Source organism: Humulus lupulus, chromosome 3 (assembly GCF_963169125.1).
Source record: "Humulus lupulus chromosome 3, drHumLupu1.1, whole genome shotgun sequence".
NCBI lineage: Eukaryota > Viridiplantae > Streptophyta > Magnoliopsida > Rosales > Cannabaceae > Humulus > Humulus lupulus.
Window position 1 is genome coordinate 279805808 of NC_084795.1, and position 22013 is coordinate 279827820.

The window sequence follows — 22013 nt, forward strand, 5'->3', positions numbered from 1 at the left end:
TTATACGCTATCTGCTTCACACTTCACTTAACTCTCAAAAACCCAACCAACCAACCAACTTCACTGAATAAAATCCTAATTTCCTTTGTTTTTCTCTTCTTTAAGATGACTCGGTTCTCCATTTAATCACGGCATGACATCAACTGTTCGTTAAAATGCCTCTGAGAGTTCGAGTCCTAGTCTCGGGAAGATGCACGTTGTTAACATCACTTTCTGGCCCAGGAATAAAGTCATTCATTTCCTGTACATTGATAATTTTAATAATGAAGACTTTTAGATATTCATATGCACTCACCAAATAGTCCTGATGAAGTTTCATAGTATATTATGCTAACCCAGTTGACAAATGACTCTCCTTGTCAAGTCATTGACGGTGTGTGAGTCCATTCAACACCTTCACTCCCCACTTTCAGTCTCTCTTCTTCGCGGCTTGTGCCATTCCCTCACATGTAAATTCAAGCTCCAGTCTTCATTGAGGGTCTTCTCTTCTTGCAACCATCACAAGGTATTAAATAGTTAACATTTTTCATTTATTACCCTTTTTTTTTTTCATTCCTTAAAACAGCTTTTTCTTTCCCTTTTGATAATTTTGCAGTCTTTTACTGGCTACGTGATCAAGTTAAATTCAGCTGGTTTTAGTTGTGCTGCAACTTCCCATGTGGATGATGAAATCCCTCTTAACGGAAGTGAAGGTTCCAACTCAATGGGAGTTGATTTCCTGCGGTTGATGGAAGAACGTGGTATTCGTGCTAATTCTCAAACTTATCTATGGCTTTTAGAGGGGTGTCTAAATTCTGGGTCTTTGGTAGATGCTAGGAAGCTTCATTGCAGAATTTTAAAGTTGGGTTTTAATGAGGAACTTGTCATGTGTGATAGGCTTATGGAAACTTATATTTCTTGTGCCAATTTGGAAGGGGCAGTGAAAGTTCTTGATGAAATGTCTATTAGAAGCTTATCTTCCTGGAATAAGATAATTCAAGCTTTACTGGCAAAGAAATTGACTTCTCAAGTATTGGTTATGTATCATAAAATGGTAATGAATAATGTTGATCCCAATGAAGCCACGTTTGCTGGGATTTTAAAGGCCTGTGGCTTTGGTGATGTTGGTTTCCATTATGTTGAACAAATTCATGCGAGAATTATTTGTCATGGATTTGATACTGCTCCATTGGTATGCAATCTCTTGATCGATTTATATTCCAAAAGGGGATATGTAGATTCTGCTAGAAAGGTCTTTGATAAATTGCTTTTGAGGGATAGTGTTTCTTGGGTTGCAATTATTTCAGGTTTATCTCAGAATGGACGTGAAGAAGAAGCTGTTATGCTTTTCTGCGAAATGCACACATCAGGAATCTCTCCTACCCCATATGTTTTTTCGAGTGTTCTAAGTGCCTGTACCAAAGTAGAGTTGTTTGACATGGGAGAGCAAATTCATGGTCTTGTTTTCAAGGGAGGATTTTCTTCGGAAAGATATGTGTGCAATGCTCTTGTAACACTATATGCCCGCTTGGGAAACTTGATATCTTCAGAAAAAGTCTTTAGCGCAATGCAGAACAGAGATGGAGTTTCATATAACTCCCTTATCTCGGGTCTAGCTCAGTCTGGTTTTGGTGATAGAGCTTTAAAACTGTATGAGAAAATGCAACATGACCGTTTAAAACCAGATTGTGTCACAGTGGCAAGCCTTTTAAGTGCCTGTGCTTCTGTTGGAGCACTCGATAAAGGAAAACAACTCCATTCATATGCTATAAAAGCAGGAATGTCTTCAGATATTATCATTGAAGGTTCTCTGTTAGATCTATATGTTAAATGTTCTGATTTGCAAACTGCTTATGATTTTTTCATTACAACAGAGACAGAAAATGTGGTACTATGGAATGTGATGCTAGTTGCCTATGGACAGTTAGATGATCTAAGTCAATCATTTGAAATTTATAGGCAGATGCTGATAGAAGGTATTATTCCCAATGAATTCACTTATCCAAGTATTCTGAGAACTTGTACTGCTGTTGGGCAACTTGATCTAGGAGAGCAAATTCATACTCAAGTAATAAAAACTGGATTTCAGCTCAATGTCTATGCTTGTAGCGTACTTATTGACATGTATGCTAAAATTGGAAAGCTAGATACTGCCCTGGATATTCTAAGAAGACTTAAGGAGGAGGATGTTGTCTCATGGACTGCTATGATTGCAGGGTATACACAGCATGATATGTTTGCTGAAGCTCTTAAATTGTTTGTAGAAATGGAAAATCGAGGGATCAAACCTGACAACATAGGTTTTGCGAGTGCAATCACTGCAAGCGCTGGTATTAAGTCACTGGCTCAGGGAAAACAAATCCATGCTCAGTCTTGTATTTCTGGCTATTCAAACGATATTTCAATCCAAAACGCGCTTGTAAGTCTTTATGCAAGATGTGGTGGCATAGAGGAAGCTTACTTGGCATTTGAGAAAAATGATAGTAAAGATAATGTATCCTGGAATGCATTAATCTCAGGCTTTGCACAGAGCGGCTACTGTGAGGAAGCACTGCAGGTATTTTCTGAAATGAATAGAGCTGGAGTTAAGGCTAACTTGTTCACATTTGGTTCTACAGTGAGTGCGGCAGCTAATTTGGCAAATATAAAACAAGGAACCCAATTTCACGCAATGATCATTAAAACAGGATACAGTTCAGAAACCGAGGTTTCTAATGTTCTAATTACGTTACATGCAAAGTGTGGAAGAATTGATGATGCTCAGAGAGAATTTTCTGAAATGCAAGAAAAGAATGAAGTTTCATGGAATGCGATGATTACTGGCTATTCTCAACATGGACTTGGTATTGAAGCACTAAATCTTTTTGAGCAGATGAAACAACTTGGTCTGACTCCAAACCATGTCACCTTTGTTGGGGTTTTGTCAGCTTGTAGTCATGTAGGTTTGGTCAATGAGGGACTTGGCTACTTTGATTCCATGAGCAGAGAGTATGGTTTAATTCCTAATGCTGAGCATTATGTGTGTGTTGTGGATCTTTTTAGTCGAGCTGGTCGTTTGAGTGAAGCAAAAGAATTCATAGAGAGGATGCCTATAAAACCAGATGCAATAGTGTGGAGGACCCTATTAAGTTCTTGTACAGTTCACAAAAATGCAGAAATTGGAGAGTATGCTGCCCATCATCTTCTAGAGTTGGAACCCGAGGATTCAGCTACTTATGTTCTCCTATCAAATCTATATGCAATGGCAAAGAAATGGGATTTTAGGGATCAGACAAGGAAATTGATGAGAGAAAAGGGTGTGAAGAAAGAGCCTGGCCGTAGTTGGATTGAGATTAACAACTCATTTCATGCATTCTTTGTCGGTGACCGACTCCATCCACTTGCAGATAAGATATATGACTTCTTAGCACATTTGAATGAGCGTGCTGCTGAATTTGGTTATGTACAGGACTGCTATTACCTTTTAAATGAGGTAGAACAAGAGCAGAGGGACCCAACAACATATATTCATAGTGAGAAACTGGCAATATCTTTTGGACTCCTTAGCTCTACTAATAACCGTCCTATACACGTGATTAAGAATCTCCGTGTTTGTAATGATTGCCATAACTGGATTAAGTATGTATCGAGATTCTCAAATCGAGCTATCATAGTAAGGGATGCATATCGTTTTCACCATTTTGAAGGTGGTTTCTGTTCATGTAGAGATTACTGGTAAGTTGATTTCAGAAATAGGAGAATAGAAATATGGGGGCTTAGAGATGTACTCTAATTGGATGCTCTCTGCTCAATTTTTATTAAAGAAAAGACTTGTAAGTACTCAAACTGCTTTACTATTATTGTATTTTGCTATTCATACACATATATAACACCTATCTAATTTCTATCAGTAATTATATTCAAGAAGTGTTTTCCCCTCAAATTTTTATGCATTTCATTTGTACTTTGAATCAAAAGGTGTCAATTACCACTCTGCATGTTTTTCTCAGTTTCGGTTAGCTAGTTTCATAAATAATTCTGCATGTCCTCCATTAACACTAGCCTTTGGAAGGTTGTAATAATTCAGCTCATTGTGTAATCTTCAAGTTCAGCACACCATATCAACACTAAAAATTGGTGCTACCAAATTGAAGGAATGTCAAGGCTGGTCTTTGAAAGTGACTTGGAAATCACATGGACCTGTGCCTCTTTCTAAGGTGGGAAAAGCTAAATCCAATATTTTTTCTTTCTCCTTAATGTCATGTAAAGTTTCTCTATCCGATCTCCTTCTGTGTTCAGTTGCAAATTTTAACCTATTCAGCTATCAGGATATCTGTAGTGAAGACTTCTCCTGTATTTATTAGAGGTATTTCGGTTTGTAATGGCGAAAGCTTCTCTATCTGATCTCTCCTTAATGACATGTAACGTTTCTCTATCTGATCTCCTTCTGTGTTCAGTTGCAAATTTTAACCTATTCAGCTATCAGGATATCTGTAGTGAAGACTTCTCCTGTATTTATTAGAGTTATTTCGATTTGTAATGGCGAAAGCTTCTCTATCTGATCTCTCCTTAATGACATGAACGTTTCTCCATCTGATCTCCTTCTGTGTTCAGTTGCAAATTTTACCCTATTCAGCTATCAAGATATCTGTAGTGAAGACTTCTCCTGTATTTATTTGAGGTATTTCGGTTTGTAATGGCGAAAGCTTCTCCAAGACACCCCTGCTTTATTTCATGAGTAATTATACAAGACAAGCTTGCTTCAGGTATGCTGAACTGTGTTCTTTTACTTTTCTCTGAAAAGCAAGGGAAAATCTGTTTAAAGTATGTCGTTTGATCAGTATCAGGATCGACATGATCCGATTTTTCTTTTCTGAGAAGGCCATCTGGGGTCAACAGAAATGGCCACCATAGATGATGCCAAAACTATGAAGTAGCATCTTCTGGCAAACTCAGAAAATTTCCTTGGTGAAAATCTTCAAGAACAATGGTGATTTCACCTATTCTTCTTTGTTCACAATTTTGTAACCCAATAGATAAGGAAATATAGTTCAGCTTGCTATCTTCTCATTCACAACCCAAAGCATACTCAGTTCAAGAAATTTGGATGAACTCAAGAACATCAAAAGTTTAGCAGGTCCTTGTGAATGTGGTACCTCTAGCTACTGCTTCTGCTTTTTTATCTTTCTTTCCATTTTTATTTTTGTTGAAGTTTTGGATTGAAGATTAATTAACAAAAAAATTATAATAGTGCATTTCCTTACTGATATTTACATATGTCAAAAGCTTAAAAGTGAGAGTACGAAGGAGTAGTGGTGCTCATTCGATCCGACACGATCCAACATTTTTGTCTTTGGCTTCAAAATATTGTAATTGGATTGAATAATTTTTTTTAGTTATGTTTTGTTTATCTCAAGTTAAATTTTAATATTAAAAAGATTAACAAGTGAAATAAGCTTACACCACAACTATTAAAATTTAAAACTAATAAGTCTTAAACTAATAACTAAAGTACTAATATAGCATGAAAATAACAACAATAATATTTTCAAAGTACTAACATAGTATCAAAACAACAACAATAATTACATTTACTAAATGATAACCAATATAAAATAACATAAATAAATATATTTATATTTAATATAATATATATATTTTAATTAAAGTTGGACTAGATGGGTTATTAATTGGATTTTCATAGTGTCATCCAACAACCAATTCATTCCAATTAACATCAAACTTTTCAAATCTAATTCAATCCAATTATAATTATATATCCAATTTTTTGTAATTGTATTAGTTTGAATCTCGAGCAACCCTATAAAAAAGAGTGTCTTTTAGCTTGATCAAAGAGTTACACAAAAGAAGTATGAAAGAGAAATTTATTAGTATCTTCGCCGCGGAAAAAATAAAGCGGCCACGACCATGGTTGATGTGGTTGTGGAAGTTGCGTGGTTTGATGATGCACTCTTTGTACTTGACATTGTTGTGGGACTTGCAACCGTTCTTGTCAGCACAGGAATTTGGGCTCCACTACGACGTCGTCTTCACACTCATTTTCACCATCTTCTTATGTTTATCCACACTATTACATTATATATATATATATATTTATATTTCTTAATTAAAAATATCATTTAACTTTGTATCTATTTCAAAAAAATTTATTTTCTCACATTTTTTCTTTGTCCTTTAGATTATTTTTCAATCAGTATATTTGCGATGAAATCACTTAATTTATTCAAAATGTTACACTTAAAGTACCCAAATTATTTTTTTGATAGCAAAAATACGTAAGTTCAACTTTTAATTGCACCGTTAGTACCCACCGTTGTCATTTAACGAAAAAGTTAACGGTAAGTACTGACAGTGTAAGTAAAAGTTGAACTTGGGTACTTTTGCTGCAAAACAAATAAATAAATTTGGGTACTTAAGTGCAAATCCAAACAATTTAGGTTCTTTCACTGCAAATATCATTTTTTTCATTAACTTTTATTATAAACATATAAATTCATAATCTCAAATAGAATAACAAACACTAAAATCAAAAGAAAGATATCCATGTTTTTTTAATTTAGAACAAAGTGAAATTTTAATTTTATTTATCCTAAAAAATTGATAAAAATTGATTCATTTGTACCAATTTTTTAAAACAAAGTTAAAATTTTGACATATTGATTTTTACCCTAAAATAGTAATTAAATACAATCAAAATGAAAATTTTATTTTTATCATATCTTTTAAAAAATGGAGATCATTATTTTGATTTCGGTGGTTTGTTATTCTATTTGAGATAATGAATTTATAAGTTTATAATAAAAGTTACTAAAAAAATGATATTTGCAGTGAAAATACCTAAGTTATCTGAATTTGTACTTAAGTACCTAAGTTTATTTTTCTTTACGGCAAAAGTACAAAAGTTCAACTTTTACTTGTATTGTTAGTACCAGCCGTTAGATGGTAACGGCAGGTACTAACGGTGCAAGAAAAGTCAAATTTTAATACTTTTGTCGTTAAAAAAATAATTTAGGTACTTAAATGTAACATTTTGAATAACTTGAACTCGTTTGCCGCTAATACCCTTTATAAAATGATAAATAAGAATACTGGTACTTATATTAATTTAATCTTTTTTTTTCATGTGTTCGTAAATTTTGTAAACCAAATTGGTATCAGTAATCTTACAACACCATACATCATTAAGAAAATAAAAAAATTGCATTTTTTGGGGAAACAATTTGTAAAGTCGTATTTTTATAAAAGGCAATTCTTTAGTCCATCATTTGGATTTGAAGGACTTATTCCTTCATCTATTTTCAGCCATTGGATCCATGGTGAGATTGTGGTGTTTAGTTGATGATGTGTTAAAATACACATATACCCATTGATAACTCCTAGGAAATTAATGATTATTTATATATGACCATGACTAGTTTTCATAATTAAATGTGGTTTGAGTAAATGATAGCATTTATTAACAATTGTTATGTACAAGCCCCGTTTGATGAAAGTCATTGTGATAATTTTTGGTTTCATTCAAGTTTTTTTGTTAGAAAGTTAAGTGCAAATTGTACAGTGTTGTTGTTTAATTTGTAAGAATCATTTTATTTGTGAGAATATACCAACGTGATTGCAAGAGAATTATGTAAATTTTTAAATAAGAGAAAAAAGATGAAAGCTATTAAAGTTATCATGCATCATGCCCTAGTCTTAGTTACATTACATTTAGTAGTTTTAATATGTTGGTACTCTTACAATCTACTCTAATTTTGTTACAAAAAAATTCATTAAAAAAATACTTATGGAAAGTGAAACTCTTAGGTACCTAACACCATAATGGCCAAAATTGATACAAAATTAACTATACAACACTAAGGTACCTAATTAGTGCTAATTTATTCATCCAACCATTAAAACATATTTTAAGCTTTTACTAACACAATTCACAAAAAAAAAAAAAAAAAAAACTAAACTGAATAGTTCACATTTTTTTACTTTCTGCCATAACATTATTACTTACCACTTCAAAATTACTTACATGTGATAAAATGATACTTTACCAATATTGTAAATAAGTTACAAATTAATACCAAGATGACCATATTCTCCTCAACTGTACACTTTTCTGGACGTACAATTACCTCATTGCCCTTACCTTTAACACCCACATCAATACAACTATTCACAATCGGTTTATATTACCGATTCTATAGGTAAAACACTATAAAAATAAATACAACAAACTAGCACATATCATGACACTTGGAAAATTTAATATGCCCCACCTATGGGACTAAGTCATGAGAGGGACTAAAAAATTTGCCTTTTATAAAAATAAAAAAAAAGATAAAGTTTTTTATTTTATTCCTTCATCTACATTGCTGCTCTTAATTTATTGTATTTTCTTTCTTAAATGTTGAGTTTTCTCCTGTAGTCCTTTTTTATTATTGTTTTAAATATTAGTTGCTTTTTCGTTGACTTCCAACATCATTTTATATTATAAATTTATTAGTTTTTTTCTTTATTATTAATATCTATTAAGGATTTAGAAAGATGAGGTCATAAGTTCGAATTACAATTCCTCCAATATAAAAAATAATTTATCAAAATACAGAGTTAAAACAAGTAATTAAACAAAACACAAGAACAAAAAATACATATAAAAAATAGGCTTATTAGGAATTTTTCCCCTCGAATTATTACCAACCAAATCGTTCCCCCTGAATTATTCACGTTACTAAAAAGTGGGATGTACGCCCTGATTTTCCAACGGGCTATTAGCGAGCTGAGATACGACCTAAATTATATTAGCCACGTGGATCCCCCATGACCGGAGCTGTTGTCGTCAGATCTTACCTCGTTAGCTCGGGGTATCCAAAGGTTTGCAAAGATTACTTAAGGACCGAGTCAAGACTGTGAAGGCCACAGGTCGAGGAGGCATCCAGCTCGTGGTACGAGCTGGAGTTGGAGCTATGACCTTTTATAAAGTCAACCACGCAAGGTAAACGTGCATATATCAGACATCACGTGTCTGATATATCCCTGACTTCTCGGACACGCAGCATGAACGTGCGTATTCAGGCACCCACGATTGGGTTGGGCCGTGCGGCCCATTATCCCCCTTACCTATTGATTAGACCACACTTCATGTGTCAGGTTTTAGGAATTAATCATGAATGTCACAGAAGTGACATGATAGGTAAGAAGGTCACGGGATGACATTCCTTACCAACTCCCAGGTGCCCTCTCCTATAAATATGGAGACCCTGGGAGTTGCAAGGGTTGGATTCTATTGTATAAGGAAATACCCTGTAAAAGAATACCAAGCATATAACAATAATATTGGCTGGTGGAGTAGAAGGATTTTAACATTTGAACCACCTAAAAAACGTAATTGTGTCACCAGTCCATTTAAAAGACCATTCCTCTATTTCGGTTCATTGTTAAGCACTAATCCCTTCCTCTTATATTCTTAATTACCTGTTGGTGAAGATTCGCGTCAACATGGGACTTCTGTCCAATTATTCACATTAATAAAACTTTAACTTTTATTTGCACCGTTAGTACCCACCGTTACCATCTAACGACAAAGTTAACGGTGAGTACTAATAGTGTAAGTAAAAGTTAAACTTGTGTACTTTTGCTGCAAAACAAATAAATAAATTTGGGTACTTAAGTGCAAATCCAAATAACTTAGGTTCTTTCATTGCAAATATCTTTTTTTTCATTAACTTTTATTATAACCATATAAATTCATAATCTCAAATAGAATAACAAACACTAAAATCAAAATAAAGATATCCATGTTTTTTTTAATTTAGAACAAAGTGAAATTTTAATTTTATTTATCCTAAAAAATTGATAAAAATTGATTCATTTGTACCAATTTTTTAAAACAAAGTTAAAATTTTGACATATTGATTTTTACCCTAAAATAGTAATTAAATACAATCAAAATGAAAAATTTATTTTTATCATATCTTTTAAAAAATGGAGATCATTATTTTGATTTCAGTGGTTTGTTATTCTATTTGAGATAATGAATTTATAAGTTTACAATAAAAGTTACTAAAAAAATGATATTTGCAGTAAAAGTACTTAAGTTATCTGAATTTGTACTTAAGTACCTAAGTTTATTTTTCTTTACTGCAAAAGTATCAAAGTTCAACTTTTACTTGCATTGTTAGTACCCGCCGTTAATTTTCCCGTTAGATGGTAACAGCATGTACTAACGGTACAAGAAAAGTTAAATTTGAGTACTTTCGTCGTTAAAAAAATAATTTAAGTACTTAAATGTAACATTTTGAATAACTTGAACACGCTTGCCGCTAATATCCCTTTATAAAATGATAAATAACAATAGTGGTACTTATATTATTCTATTTTTTTTTTCATGTGTTCATAAGTTTTGTAAACCAAATTGGTATCAGTAATCTTACAACACCATACATCATTAAGAAAATAAAATAGTTGCATTTTTTTTGGAAACAATTTGTAATGTCGTATTTTTATAACAATAGAAAAAAAGATAAAGTTTTTTATTTTATTCCTTCATCTACATTGCTGCTCTTAATTTATTGTATTTTCTTTCTTAAATGTTGAGTTATCTCCTGTAGTCTTTTTTTTTATTATTATTTTAAATATTAGTTGCTTTTTCTTTGACCTCTAACATCATTTTATATTATAAAGTTATTAGTTTTTTTTCTTCATTATTAATATCTATTAAGGATTTAGAACTATTTTTATAGATTGTTACAGCTATCATAGACATAGTCTAATGATATTACATTTCTCCGATGAGGTCCCAAGTTCGGATCACAATTTCCCCAATATAAAAAACAATTTATCAAAATACAGAGTCCAAATAAATAATTAAACAAAATACAAGAACAAAAAATACATATAAAAAATAGGTTTATTAGGAATTTTTCCCCCCGAACTATTATCAATCCAAATCGTTCCCCCTGAATTTTTACACTTGTTAAAAATTTCCCCTGAATTATTCACATTACTAAAAAGTAGGACTTCCGTCCAATTTCGCTAACAAAATGGTGATGTTGCAGTTTGATGGTCGATTTGGTATTGTCATGTCAATGCCTCGTTTATAATATAAAGAATAAATATGATTTTTGCCCCAGAACTTTTACTATTACCAAATTGTCCCCCCTGAATTTTAAAAATTTAAAATTAAACAATCTTTTGAATATTAAAAAAGAAAAAAAACCATTAAAATTAAAAAAAAATCGATGGTGACAAAAAATTAGCTTGGGTGTTAGGCATGCGTTAGAATGAGCTCAAACTGAGCTCATGTGGGTCCCTGACGATATTCAGTTTTGGTGTCGCCTATGTCGACTTAAGTTTTTATTTTGTATGATTTAGTTTAATTTAAATGAATTTTTAGTTTAATGTTTTTTATATTTTCTTCTTAATATTCAAAATATTGTTTAAATTTTAAATTTTAGAATTCGAGGGGCATAATTTGGTAACGGTAAAAGTTTGGGGGGTAAAATCTTATCTATTTTTTAAATTATACACGTGGCAATCCACATCAGCACTCTAGTGTCGCCATATCACCATTATGTTACCAAAATTGGATGGAAGTCCCACATTTCAGTAACGTGAATAGTTCAAGGAAAATTTTTAACAAGCCAAAAAATTCAGGGGGCACGTAGTGGTAATAATTCGAGGGAAAAAATTCTAATAAGCCTAAAAAAATATATATTTGACGTGAGGCCATTTTTTAAAACATTAAAGACTAGACTCACATGAAACTAATGTCATTAATTTTGTTTCTTTTTTTCTCTTACAATTTATACAAAATTTAAAAATCATACCAAAATAAACTTAAAACTCCAAATAAAATACAAGCTCTTCCTAATAACTATTAACCAACATCATAATCACTCTAATTAAACAACATGGTCAAATTTTCAACTCAAAATATAAGTAACTATATAATTAAAATATAAAATATTGAGATGATTTTAATAGCTTGACAATTCTTTTGAATACTCATAATATGTACAACTACAATCTATATAACTTAATTTGGATTTTTCATTAATATCCATTGTGTATATTTGTTTTCTACTAAACTATTTAAAAAAAATACATATTTATTTATTTTATTTTATTTAAAAAAAAAGTAAAGAAAATTTGAAATAGAGAAGAGAAAAGAAGAAGAGGAAGAAGGAGAAGCACACAAGCGATATTGTAGGGAGACCCGTTTGTGGCTACTGCCGTCACGCGACTTAACTACCTCCATAGCCATTAAATATTTTATTCATTTTTTTTAAAATCTTTGTTTTTATTATTAATTTTAGAAAATAAAACAAAATTATCTTATTATTATTAGGAGGACATTTTGACCCTTAAATTTTTTTCGAATACGCGGTCAGTCGATTCTTTGTTTTATTAAATGGTTATTCAAATTTTATGTTTTAAAAAATATATCAAAATAGTTTTCTAGACCTGATTTTGATCAAAGTATTTTCAATTATAAGATAAATTCTCGAATTATTAGTGATGCAATGAGTTCAAAAAAATAAAAAAAGTGATCAAGGACTTGAGAATGAAAGATTATATTTGGAATTTTTTTGAACAAAATTCGGTATATAATACTATTTTGATCTATTTTGTAAAATATATAGTCCGAAATATTATTTAATCGCGAATTTGGGAAACAATTGGGCAAAATTGTTATTATTAGGGTTTATATTTTTTTTGGATCCTGTGTTTTGTCTTATTAATTGTTTGGACTTTGTGTTTTGATGAATTACTTTTTGGACCCTATATTTTGTAAAATGGTTAAAATAGAATCCTAAATTCGATTTTCGTCAATGTTTTCCTAATTAAAATTACAAATAATTTACCAAACTAATAATTCAGAACAAAAATAAAATTATTTTCTTTAAAAATTATGTTGTAATATTCATTTTTTTTTTTCATCAAAATTAAGTTTAGAGTTTATTTTAATTATTTTACAAAATATAATTTGTCAAATCCAAACAGACAGATAATTGAGCAAAATAAAGATTATTATTATTATTATTATTGTTATTACATATAAATACGAACTAGAGAGAGAGAAAATCGTGGTTGAATTTTGGTGGAGGGAAGAGATTCATGAGCTCGGTTATGGTGGTTGCTACGGTACCATCGTCTTCTTCTTCAACGCTACCTCACCCTTTAGTTTCATGGCGGCGACTTCGAACCAATCCCTCGGCCAAGCCATGGGAGAGACCCAGAGTTCTTAGAGTGCGAGCGGCTATTGTCGAGGCTAGACCTTCTTCTTCTTCACCTGTTCCTGATGACTCCATCAAAGTTGTTCAGGTCTATCGAGGAGGACGTGGAGTAGTGTACAACCGAGCTGAGGATCTTCAGGCTGAGGCGCGTGCCATGGAACGCGCCGTCAATGCCACCGTCTATGGCCCCGAGCTTCTTTCCAACAAATATGGCTCTAGCCCAATCAAGGTGTTTGATAATTTGTTTGGTTCTATTTTAGGAAAAAAGAAGAAGAAGAAGAAGGTTTTGGTTTAGTACATATAATTGAATTGAATTGAATTATGGTTCTGTTATCTCAGGTGGCGGGGAGAGCTATGCAAATTTTGATTGCTTTGGGTACGTTTGGAGTAAAGCTTCTGTTGGACCAAAGAAAGGGTGTTCTGGATCAGAACAAAAGGGCTCGTGGGGCTGAGCTGAGGACAATCTTCACTCGATTAGGGCCTACTTTTGTGAAAATAGGCCAGGGTTTGTCTACAAGACCCGACCTTTGTCCTCCGGAGTATCTTGAGGAGCTCTCCGAACTTCAGGTTTTTCAATTATCCTCACTCTTTCTCTGGTTTCATTATGCTTTGTATAAAATAATGATGTTTTTGTTTGTGGGTATTATGTCAGTAGTGTTATTCATTAAGTTTTAAGTAACAATTTTTGGTGAATTTGAATTTGATTCATATACGAGAAGCTTTTCATAGGACTGTTGGTGGGTATTTTGCAGTGACAGTAGCCTTTAGGTTCTTGATAGTGTTATTTGCAAGTTCATGGTGTTGCTGTTGTTGTTGTTGTTAATATGATTTTGAATGAGCAGGATGCTTTGCCAACATTCCCAGATGAAGAAGCCTTTGCATGCATTGAAAAGGAATTAGGACGATCACTTGAATCTGTTTACTCGGTTATATCACCATCTCCAATTGCGGCAGCCAGTCTTGGTCAGGTTTACAAAGCTCAACTAAAATATTCTGGGCAGCTTGTTGCAGTGAAGGTGCAACGACCTGGTATTGAAGAAGCTATAGGACTCGACTTCTATTTGATTAGAGGTCTAGGATTCTTCATCAATAAATACGTGGATGTAATAACCAGTGATGTTGTTGCCCTTATTGATGAATTTGCACGAAGAGTTTATCAAGAGCTTAACTATGTGCAGGTCCAGAATTTGTTGAGCCCAACTTTATTAGTTATTATTTTTTTTGTGTGATTTTTCTTTTGGAAGATTCTTCCTAGATTGAATGTTAAATTTGACAGGTGCCTGCTGCAGGAGGCGCAAAATGCAAGGAGGTTTAAGAAATTGTACGCAGACAGAGAAGATATCCTTGTTCCGGATATATTCTGGGATTATACAAGCAACAAAGTATTGACGATGGAGTGGGTTGAAGGGGTCAAGTTGAATGAGCAAGTTGCCATTGAGAAACAAGGGCTGAAGGTGTTGGATCTAGTTAATACTGGTATACAATGCAGCCTGAGACAGCTGCTTGAGTATGGATACTTCCATGCAGATCCTCATCCTGGTAATCTCCTAGCAACACCTGATGGGAAGCTAGCCTTTCTTGATTTTGGAATGATGAGTGAGACACCAGAAGAAGCAAGATTCGCAATTATTGGTCATGTAGTTCACATGGTCAATCGAGATTATGAAGCTATGGCTCGTGATTACTATGCTCTAGATTTCCTATCCCCTGATGTAGATGTTACTCCTATTGTACCTGCATTACGAAGTTTCTTTGATGATGCCCTCAGTTATACAGTGAGTGAACTCAATTTTAAGACCCTGGTTGATGGTCTAGGCAACGTACTTTACCAATATCCATTCAATGGTGCGCCATACATCTCTTTTAACCCTCTTAATGAGCTATTAGATTAAAGCCAATATTTTTAAATTGTCATTATATTTAGTTGAGTAAAGTTATCATCGATGTTGGCTAGTCGATGGCTTAAGTTTAACAATCTCCTTTCAAAATATGTTATTTGTGTTGCAGTTCCCGCATATTACGCATTGATATTAAGGTCGCTTACTGTGCTAGAAGGCTTAGCTCTTTATGCTGATCCCAATTTCAAGGTTCTAGCTGCTTCTTATCCATATTTTGCTAAAAGGCTTTTAACAGATCCAAATCCATATCTCAGAGATGCTCTAATTGAGTTGCTGTTTAACGATGGCAAATTTAGGTATGATCTTTGTTAATTATCTTATCTTGTTTTCAGAAGTCAGCTGGTTGTAGCGTAGGTGTCGCTTACTAGTTTTGATTTGCTGCAGGTGGGGTAGACTTGAAAACTTACTCGTTCAGGGAAAAAAAGATAGAGATTTCTCAGCAAAAGATGCTTTGCAACCAGTTTTGAAATTATTACTGGGTACAGATGGTGAAGTGCTTCGAAATTTAGTTATTAAAGAAGCTGTTCGTGTTACAGAAGCCTTTGTTTTAGGCACAGTTGTCGATACATATAGTTTAATGCCGGATTTGGTGAAGGGTTTAATTTTTAATGGGAATGGAAACTCACCTGGACCTCTTGTCATGAGCAAAGCCGAACGGGAAAGCATGTTAGAGCTAAGAGATCAAGTATCTAGAATATGGGCACTTCTTCAATCATCTGAAAGTTTTGATCCAGCCTCCTTGCAGCCCCTGTTACAAGTAATAACTTCTATTTCTTTTAATATAGAAAGTTACATAGTTTTTATCATCATTCATTATCATCTGTTTTTTCCTGCATAGCATTCAAACCATAAAACTAAATATTGCTAGCACAAGGGTTTATTTAGCTATAAGACCAATCAAAGATAGCAGAAAATTATATCCAAGAAAGACAGTTCAAATGGTCATGCATGTGGTTTGCTTAGTGGTCTAAGTTTGGGTCTCTCTTCGGGACCTACACAGCAGTTGCTATAATTTTCTGGTTATCAAATATTGTAGGGTTAGGCGGGGATCCTACTTTTGAGAAAGATAGTTAAAAACCGTCAAACTTGTTTTCCATTACAACCCTAAAGGAAATGGCGCGTTTAATTCTTCCCATGGGGACGAAAGCTCCAGCTCTCTCTCTTCTAAACACAATCATTCTTTGCATTATTGGTTTTGCCATATTGTTAAAAAAAAAATAGAGCTCTGGTAGAGAAACAGAATCCTCATTTTCGTTACTGATTGATTCTAGAGACCTGTAATATTTTTTCATCGAAATTTGCCATGTTCTTTAAAATTGAAATCTGATTGAGTTAGCAGAAAGAATTTTGTTGGTGATATTCAATGGTGGTTTTAATGATGAACAGGTGCTGCAACAACCGGAGGGACGTAGTATGGGCGGGCGTGTGATCGGAGGGATCACTCAGCGTTTGGCTGCTCGGTTACTACAACAAGTACTTCGAGTGCCACCAACTTCATCTTCCTCTTCCACCACTTAAATTTCATCTTATAGTTTCAATTCAAGCATAATCACATACTAATATTTGTAAAAATATCAAAATCATAAATGGAATCAATCCCTTACAAGTTTCAATTGTGAACATTAATTTAACAGTTGTAGATAAATTAATCCCATTTTTTAAAGCTAAAAAAACACTACCTCTGTTAAGTTGTTGTTTGCAATAATAGTAAGAATTAATATATAATAATTGTTTTGATCACTTTATGTTATATCAATTTTTTTTTTGTAATTTATATTAACTAAATTGCTATGGATATTAAGACTGACTCTCTTTGAGAGTTGGCCTTAGAGAAAATTGTGGCTGTTTTGTTATTTTTTAAATAATTTCTTTTACAGATCTAAAATTTTCAATTTAATTCAATATATATTTTTTGTTGTGCATGTGATTTTCTTTATTCAAAACATTGTCATTTTGATATCTAGTTTGAGAAGTTAGAATTTAACATTTCTTACTAGTAACCGGATACTCTCATTTTATTTTTCCCGTAATGATTTTATACATTTAGTTTTTACTTTTGATATAATGAATGCATAATTAAATTTAAAAATTACTACTTCTACATTTTTTTTGTATTTTTTTTATTGTGTAAATCACTCATTTTTAAAATTTACGATAATTAAATAATATCCACTAATTATTAATGTTTTTTCGAGAATTTAAAATTAAATGTGGTAATTATCATGAATTAAGAGGGTTAAAATGATAATTTTTCAATAATAATAATAATTTTCCTTTTCACTAAAATCCAAGATTATTTTTTTAGGAGAAATTTCTCCTTGTTAAAATCCCTTAAGAGCAAAACTTAGTAGCATAAAGCTGAAGAAGAGAAAAAAGTATGAGATATAATTGAATAAGAACACTAATAATATAATGGAGTGTCTATATAGGTAAAGTGAAAGTAGGAATGAGAATCTAAAATACTTTTTACGTTTGGTTCAAATTTTTAGGGGATAAAATTAATAATTTTTGTAGGCCTTACATATATTTTAAGAGTAAAATGAACTATTTTATACACTTGAGTTTAATATTACCTTTATCTAGGGCTGGGCAAAAATCTCTGTGGGCCGACAACCCAACCCAACCCACACCGAAAAATGGGCCGAACAAGCCAAATTTTACTAGGCCGAAACCCAATCGGTGGTTATATTACTAAGGCCGAACAATTCAGCTCGGATACGGGTCAGACCCATTCTAACTCTTTCTAATCCAACCCGAGCCATACACATCACACACTATTACTATTTTTTTAATATAGAGAAAAGTTGAAAATTAGCCAGTTTAATGAGTACTTAACTAAAATTACTCTCTAAATATATTTAATTTAATTCTACCAATTTTTATCACTACACTTCCAAAAATACCCTTACCATATAGTTCTCTTCTAAAATCAATATCCTCTAAATTTTGGGCATTAATATAAGAGTTTCAAATAGTGCATAAAAAAAATGAAAGAGGTTGTCTAAAAATGGGTAATTCATGTAATTTTTACCTATTTTTGTAAGGGTAGTTTACATATCTATACTAATATGTATAAATAATCCCAGTTTTGTTAATGATAAAAAAATATACCCAAATTGATTATAATAATATTATATATATCGAATTCTATATTTAAAGTAAATATCTCATATAACTAATTATATATCCTAAATCACTCAAGTATTAATAATAACTTTCCTAAAATATCGAACACTCAATAAAATAATTATTAACATAATAAAAATTTCCTTTTATTTTGTTTCAATTAATCAGTGCGAAGAAAAAAAAATAGCTGAAAGTAAAAGTTAAACCATATATTTGTTATGTGTTGTACAATATATACTACTTAGTAGTTAATTATAGTATCAAATTGCATAGTCTACAATATGTTATTTTGGATACGCATTAGGATCAGTATGAGAATGTATACTAGCTCATATAGGATACTATTAAGTAGTTAAGTTTAAATATGGTAGAATACAGTATTAGATAATATATTATATAATAACAGGTTTTATAGGATACCAACAAGTATCAAACTATATAGATTATTATATAGTATCATTTTATTAATTATGTTATTATGTTATCAAGAATTAAGCACATAGATTATCAACTATAATGATTATGAAGTGAGTAGTGTATTTTGATGTCATTTGGTTTTTTAAAAGCTCAATTGATTATGCTTTTGAATTGATTCTAGATCATATAAATTGGAGATATAATTTCATATTCAAACTAAATTGAAACTACAATATTTATATCTAATTAAAATCTACGTGATGATTATCTTGAAATATATGTAGATTCAACTTACAATAATGCAACAACATGAAAAATATGAGTATTCAAATAAATAATTTTGAAAATCGAAGTAAATAACATGGTTAAATAGTTCTAAATAAAAATAAACTATTTAGTTGTACTCCTCTACCTTTAAAAATAAAACTAAACAAAATAGTATAATTTCTTTTGTTATTTTAAAGGAATATAATAAATCCAGATAATAATTAATAATAAAAAGAAGAGTACAAATTGATTGATTTTGAATATTGAGGAGTCATCCTACATACAACATTTATGACTACAAAATAGTGTTTAATACCAAACATAACAAATAAAAACTATATATAAAAAAAATATACCAAATAGTATCCAAAATTTAAATTATAATTAATGTGTAAGAATGAACTACTTAATAGTATCCAATAATCATAAACAAATGAAAACTAAGATAACAAGATATACCAAATATTATTAGTATCCAACATTTTTAATTTAAAACTGATTAATTGGTGATATATCAAACTAATAACTTTAAAAAATAAAAGAGAGTTAATAAATTTATTGTTCAAATTTGCTAACCAGAAAGTATATAATTATTCGAATATACAAAGATGAAAACACAAACTCTTCGACATGGTGCAAAATTAAATTACTCCTAATGATGGACTCAAAATTGTCCATTTATATGAATCAACTAGCAACAGAATAAACAAGGTGATGCTATAATCACATAGAAGTGCACCAAACTAGTAATCACATTGAAAAATCTTCAATTCCAAAAAATGAAAAGATGTAATATTTAACTACTAAATTGACAATAAATTTTAGCTATTACATAGAATTTCAAACTGAAATTTTTAAAAGCCAAAGATGTCACATTTAGCTACTAGATTGATACATTTAAGTATCCAAAATAACTCATAAATTTAGCTACTACTACTAAGAATATACGCCTGGTATTGTATATGATCATGATCATACATACCAATTTTCAAGGCAGCTTTTGGATACTGGTACAAATAATTATTATCAATTTTTTTTTAAAATGAAAACAATGGTGTACATAATATCAAATACAAGTTATGGCTACCAAAAAAATAATATTAAAATAAAACTCTACTAAAAAAGGAAACAAAAAAAACTAACATTTTAATTTTAACCATTATTATTAGCTGCCCAAATTTTGATCACGAAATGCTCAATCACAACCAAAAAATATGAGATTTAGTCCTTTGAAATTCAAAATACACCTTCATAAATAAAGAAAATATAAAAAAGGAAATAGAATAAACCTTAATTTGTTATTTTTAAAAATATATTTTACAAGTATCATTAATTTGATAATATATTACAAAATTTTGCTATTTATAATAATAATGCTAGTAATTGGGTATATTAAAATGTGCTTAACAAAAGTGTAATTAATTTCTATAACTTGCTTCCCAATGTAAATCTTCCTTTTTTTTAATATATGTATATATATATATACTGCTAATACCCTTGTATATAATATCAAAAACTCATTCCTAATCCTAAAATTATAGAGACCGCCTCCCTCTCCACTCCTCACTTTCTCAGCCACTTAAACTCAAAGCCTCATTCTCACTCCCACTCCACCACGACACCATCACTCCATCAATTGATATCTCCTCACACCTCACGTCACCACCAGGTTTTCATATCTAAAGTTTTTTTTTTTTTTTTCTGTATAATTTTTCTCAACTCAAACAATGTTTGAGCATTTAATATCTATGATTGCTTTTGCTATACTATTTTTGTGATGATATTTCTGTTTTTTCTTATTATTATTTTCTTTCATGTCTGCATATCAATATAGTTTTGTGGCTGGCTTTTAATATATATATATATATATAAATAAGTATGTATTGACACAACCAAGTAGGTCGACATGACTTCTTGGACTGAAAAGAGTGATAAGGAAACTTCCACAATAGTGTATGTATATGTATATGTATATGTATGCATTTACACAACCAAGCAGTTTTCCTTCCTTACTACTCTTTCTTTTAGGTTTTACTTGAGAGTGAGGTGATTCTTATGGGTAAGAGAAGATTGGAAGAGGGAGAACAACGCTGCTCCAATGTGTTCGTGTCTTTCTCAAAGAGGCGCAAAGGGCTTTTCCAGAAGGCGAGCGAGTTGTGCATCAAGTGCGGCGCACAAGTTGCCATTGTCGTCCTATCTCCAACGGGTAATCCTTTCGCTTTCGGGCACGCTTCGGTGGATGAGGTTCTTCACCATTATCTTTGTCAAACGGCCATCAATCCCAGCTGCTTCATCACTGATGAACACAAACACCAGAACCAGATAATCGAACACAAACACCAGAACCAGATAATCGAAGGCCTCAAGTTTAGCCTAAAACAGGAGCAGAAAAGAGATCCTCTTGATGAGGAGAGTAAGGTGGTGTTGGGACTCAAGCAATGGATTGAGAAAGAGTTTGAGCATTGTAAGACTACTACTGCTGTGGAAGATTTGGAAGGTTTGAAGCAAAAATTTGTGGTGTTCGTTGACCAAATCACTCGGAGAATATTGGGGTTTGGAAGTTCTACTTCGTCCGTTGAAAAAGGAAAAGATGTTGCTATTACCAACTATGAATGTGGCAGCACTCCTTTTGATGAAGAAGATTTTGGTATTTCGTTATCTGATTTATGGTCTTGACATAAGTTTAATTTAGCTACTTTTATATCATATTATGCATTTATTTTTGTGGTGTATATGAAATTAGTTTATTCATTGTCTAGAAAGTGTAGAGGAGGATGTTATTTGAGCAGAGTAGCATATTTGAGTTATGACAAATATTCATCTTTCTCTGATTTTATTTAAATTTGTAATTTTTTGATAAGTTTCATGCCTATAAAGGAGATATTTGGCTATTTGTTCTCTCTGGATTTCTGGGTTGCATTGTTCTTTTATAGTTGACAAAATGAAAAATGTATCTCTGCACTTTGGGAATAAGTTGAGTTATAATTGAATAAAGAAAAAAAAATGTTTTGTTTTGATTATTAACACATTTGTAAATATGAACAAATAAATTGAGAATTATGCCACCTCTTCAGCTCGGAGGACAGATAATTGTAGCAAG

At 31.7% G+C, this 22013-nt stretch overlaps 3 protein-coding genes across 4 annotated transcripts; all 3 read left to right on the forward strand.

Moving 5' to 3' along the window:
* Positions 1-4727, forward strand: LOC133824585 (pentatricopeptide repeat-containing protein At4g13650). 2 transcript variants are annotated; one of them, XR_009888541.1, is made up of 3 exons: positions 1-505; positions 596-3791; positions 4066-4727. XR_009888541.1 is itself a non-coding variant. In XM_062257514.1 (2 exons), exons 1-2 carry the CDS (start codon positions 347-349, stop codon positions 3695-3697), a joined length of 3261 nt encoding a protein of 1086 aa, XP_062113498.1. In that variant the 5' UTR covers positions 1-346; the 3' UTR covers positions 3698-4727. The 2 variants fall into 2 exon arrangements, 1 of the variants encoding a protein (XP_062113498.1); XM_062257514.1 differs by having other exon boundaries at positions 596-4727.
* An 8323-nt stretch (positions 4728-13050) lies between these two features.
* On the forward strand, positions 13051-16843 carry LOC133824587 (protein ACTIVITY OF BC1 COMPLEX KINASE 3, chloroplastic). The gene is made up of 7 exons (XM_062257517.1): positions 13051-13434; positions 13545-13772; positions 14048-14383; positions 14495-15050; positions 15213-15399; positions 15488-15860; positions 16490-16843. The coding sequence occupies exons 1-7, from the start codon at positions 13087-13089 to the stop codon at positions 16619-16621; spliced, it is 2160 nt and encodes a 719-aa protein (XP_062113501.1). The 5' UTR covers positions 13051-13086; the 3' UTR covers positions 16622-16843.
* Positions 16844-20428: 3585 nt separating this feature from the next.
* LOC133824588 (agamous-like MADS-box protein AGL62) lies at positions 20429-21804 on the forward strand. Its single transcript, XM_062257518.1, has 2 exons — positions 20429-20582; positions 20942-21804. The coding sequence occupies exon 2, from the start codon at positions 20969-20971 to the stop codon at positions 21587-21589; it is 621 nt and encodes a 206-aa protein (XP_062113502.1). The 5' UTR covers positions 20429-20582; positions 20942-20968; the 3' UTR covers positions 21590-21804.
* Positions 21805-22013: the final 209 nt, after the last annotated feature.

Bases quoted from the DNA above. Each gene is read 5' to 3' on its own strand.
- LOC133824585 (XM_062257514.1), top strand. From the start codon at position 347: ATGACTCTCCTTGTCAAGTCATTGACGGTGTGTGAGTCCATTCAACAC. The intron at 506-595 runs GTATTAAATAGT...ATAATTTTGCAG, and splicing joins CTTCTTGCAACCATCACAAG to TCTTTTACTGGCTACGTGAT.
- LOC133824587 (XM_062257517.1), top strand. From the start codon at position 13,087: ATGAGCTCGGTTATGGTGGTTGCTACGGTACCATCGTCTTCTTCTTCA. The intron at 13,773-14,047 runs GTTTTTCAATTA...TTGAATGAGCAG, and splicing joins AGGAGCTCTCCGAACTTCAG to GATGCTTTGCCAACATTCCC. The intron at 15,400-15,487 runs GTATGATCTTTG...GATTTGCTGCAG, and splicing joins TTTAACGATGGCAAATTTAG to GTGGGGTAGACTTGAAAACT.
- LOC133824588 (XM_062257518.1), top strand. From the start codon at position 20,969: ATGGGTAAGAGAAGATTGGAAGAGGGAGAACAACGCTGCTCCAATGTG.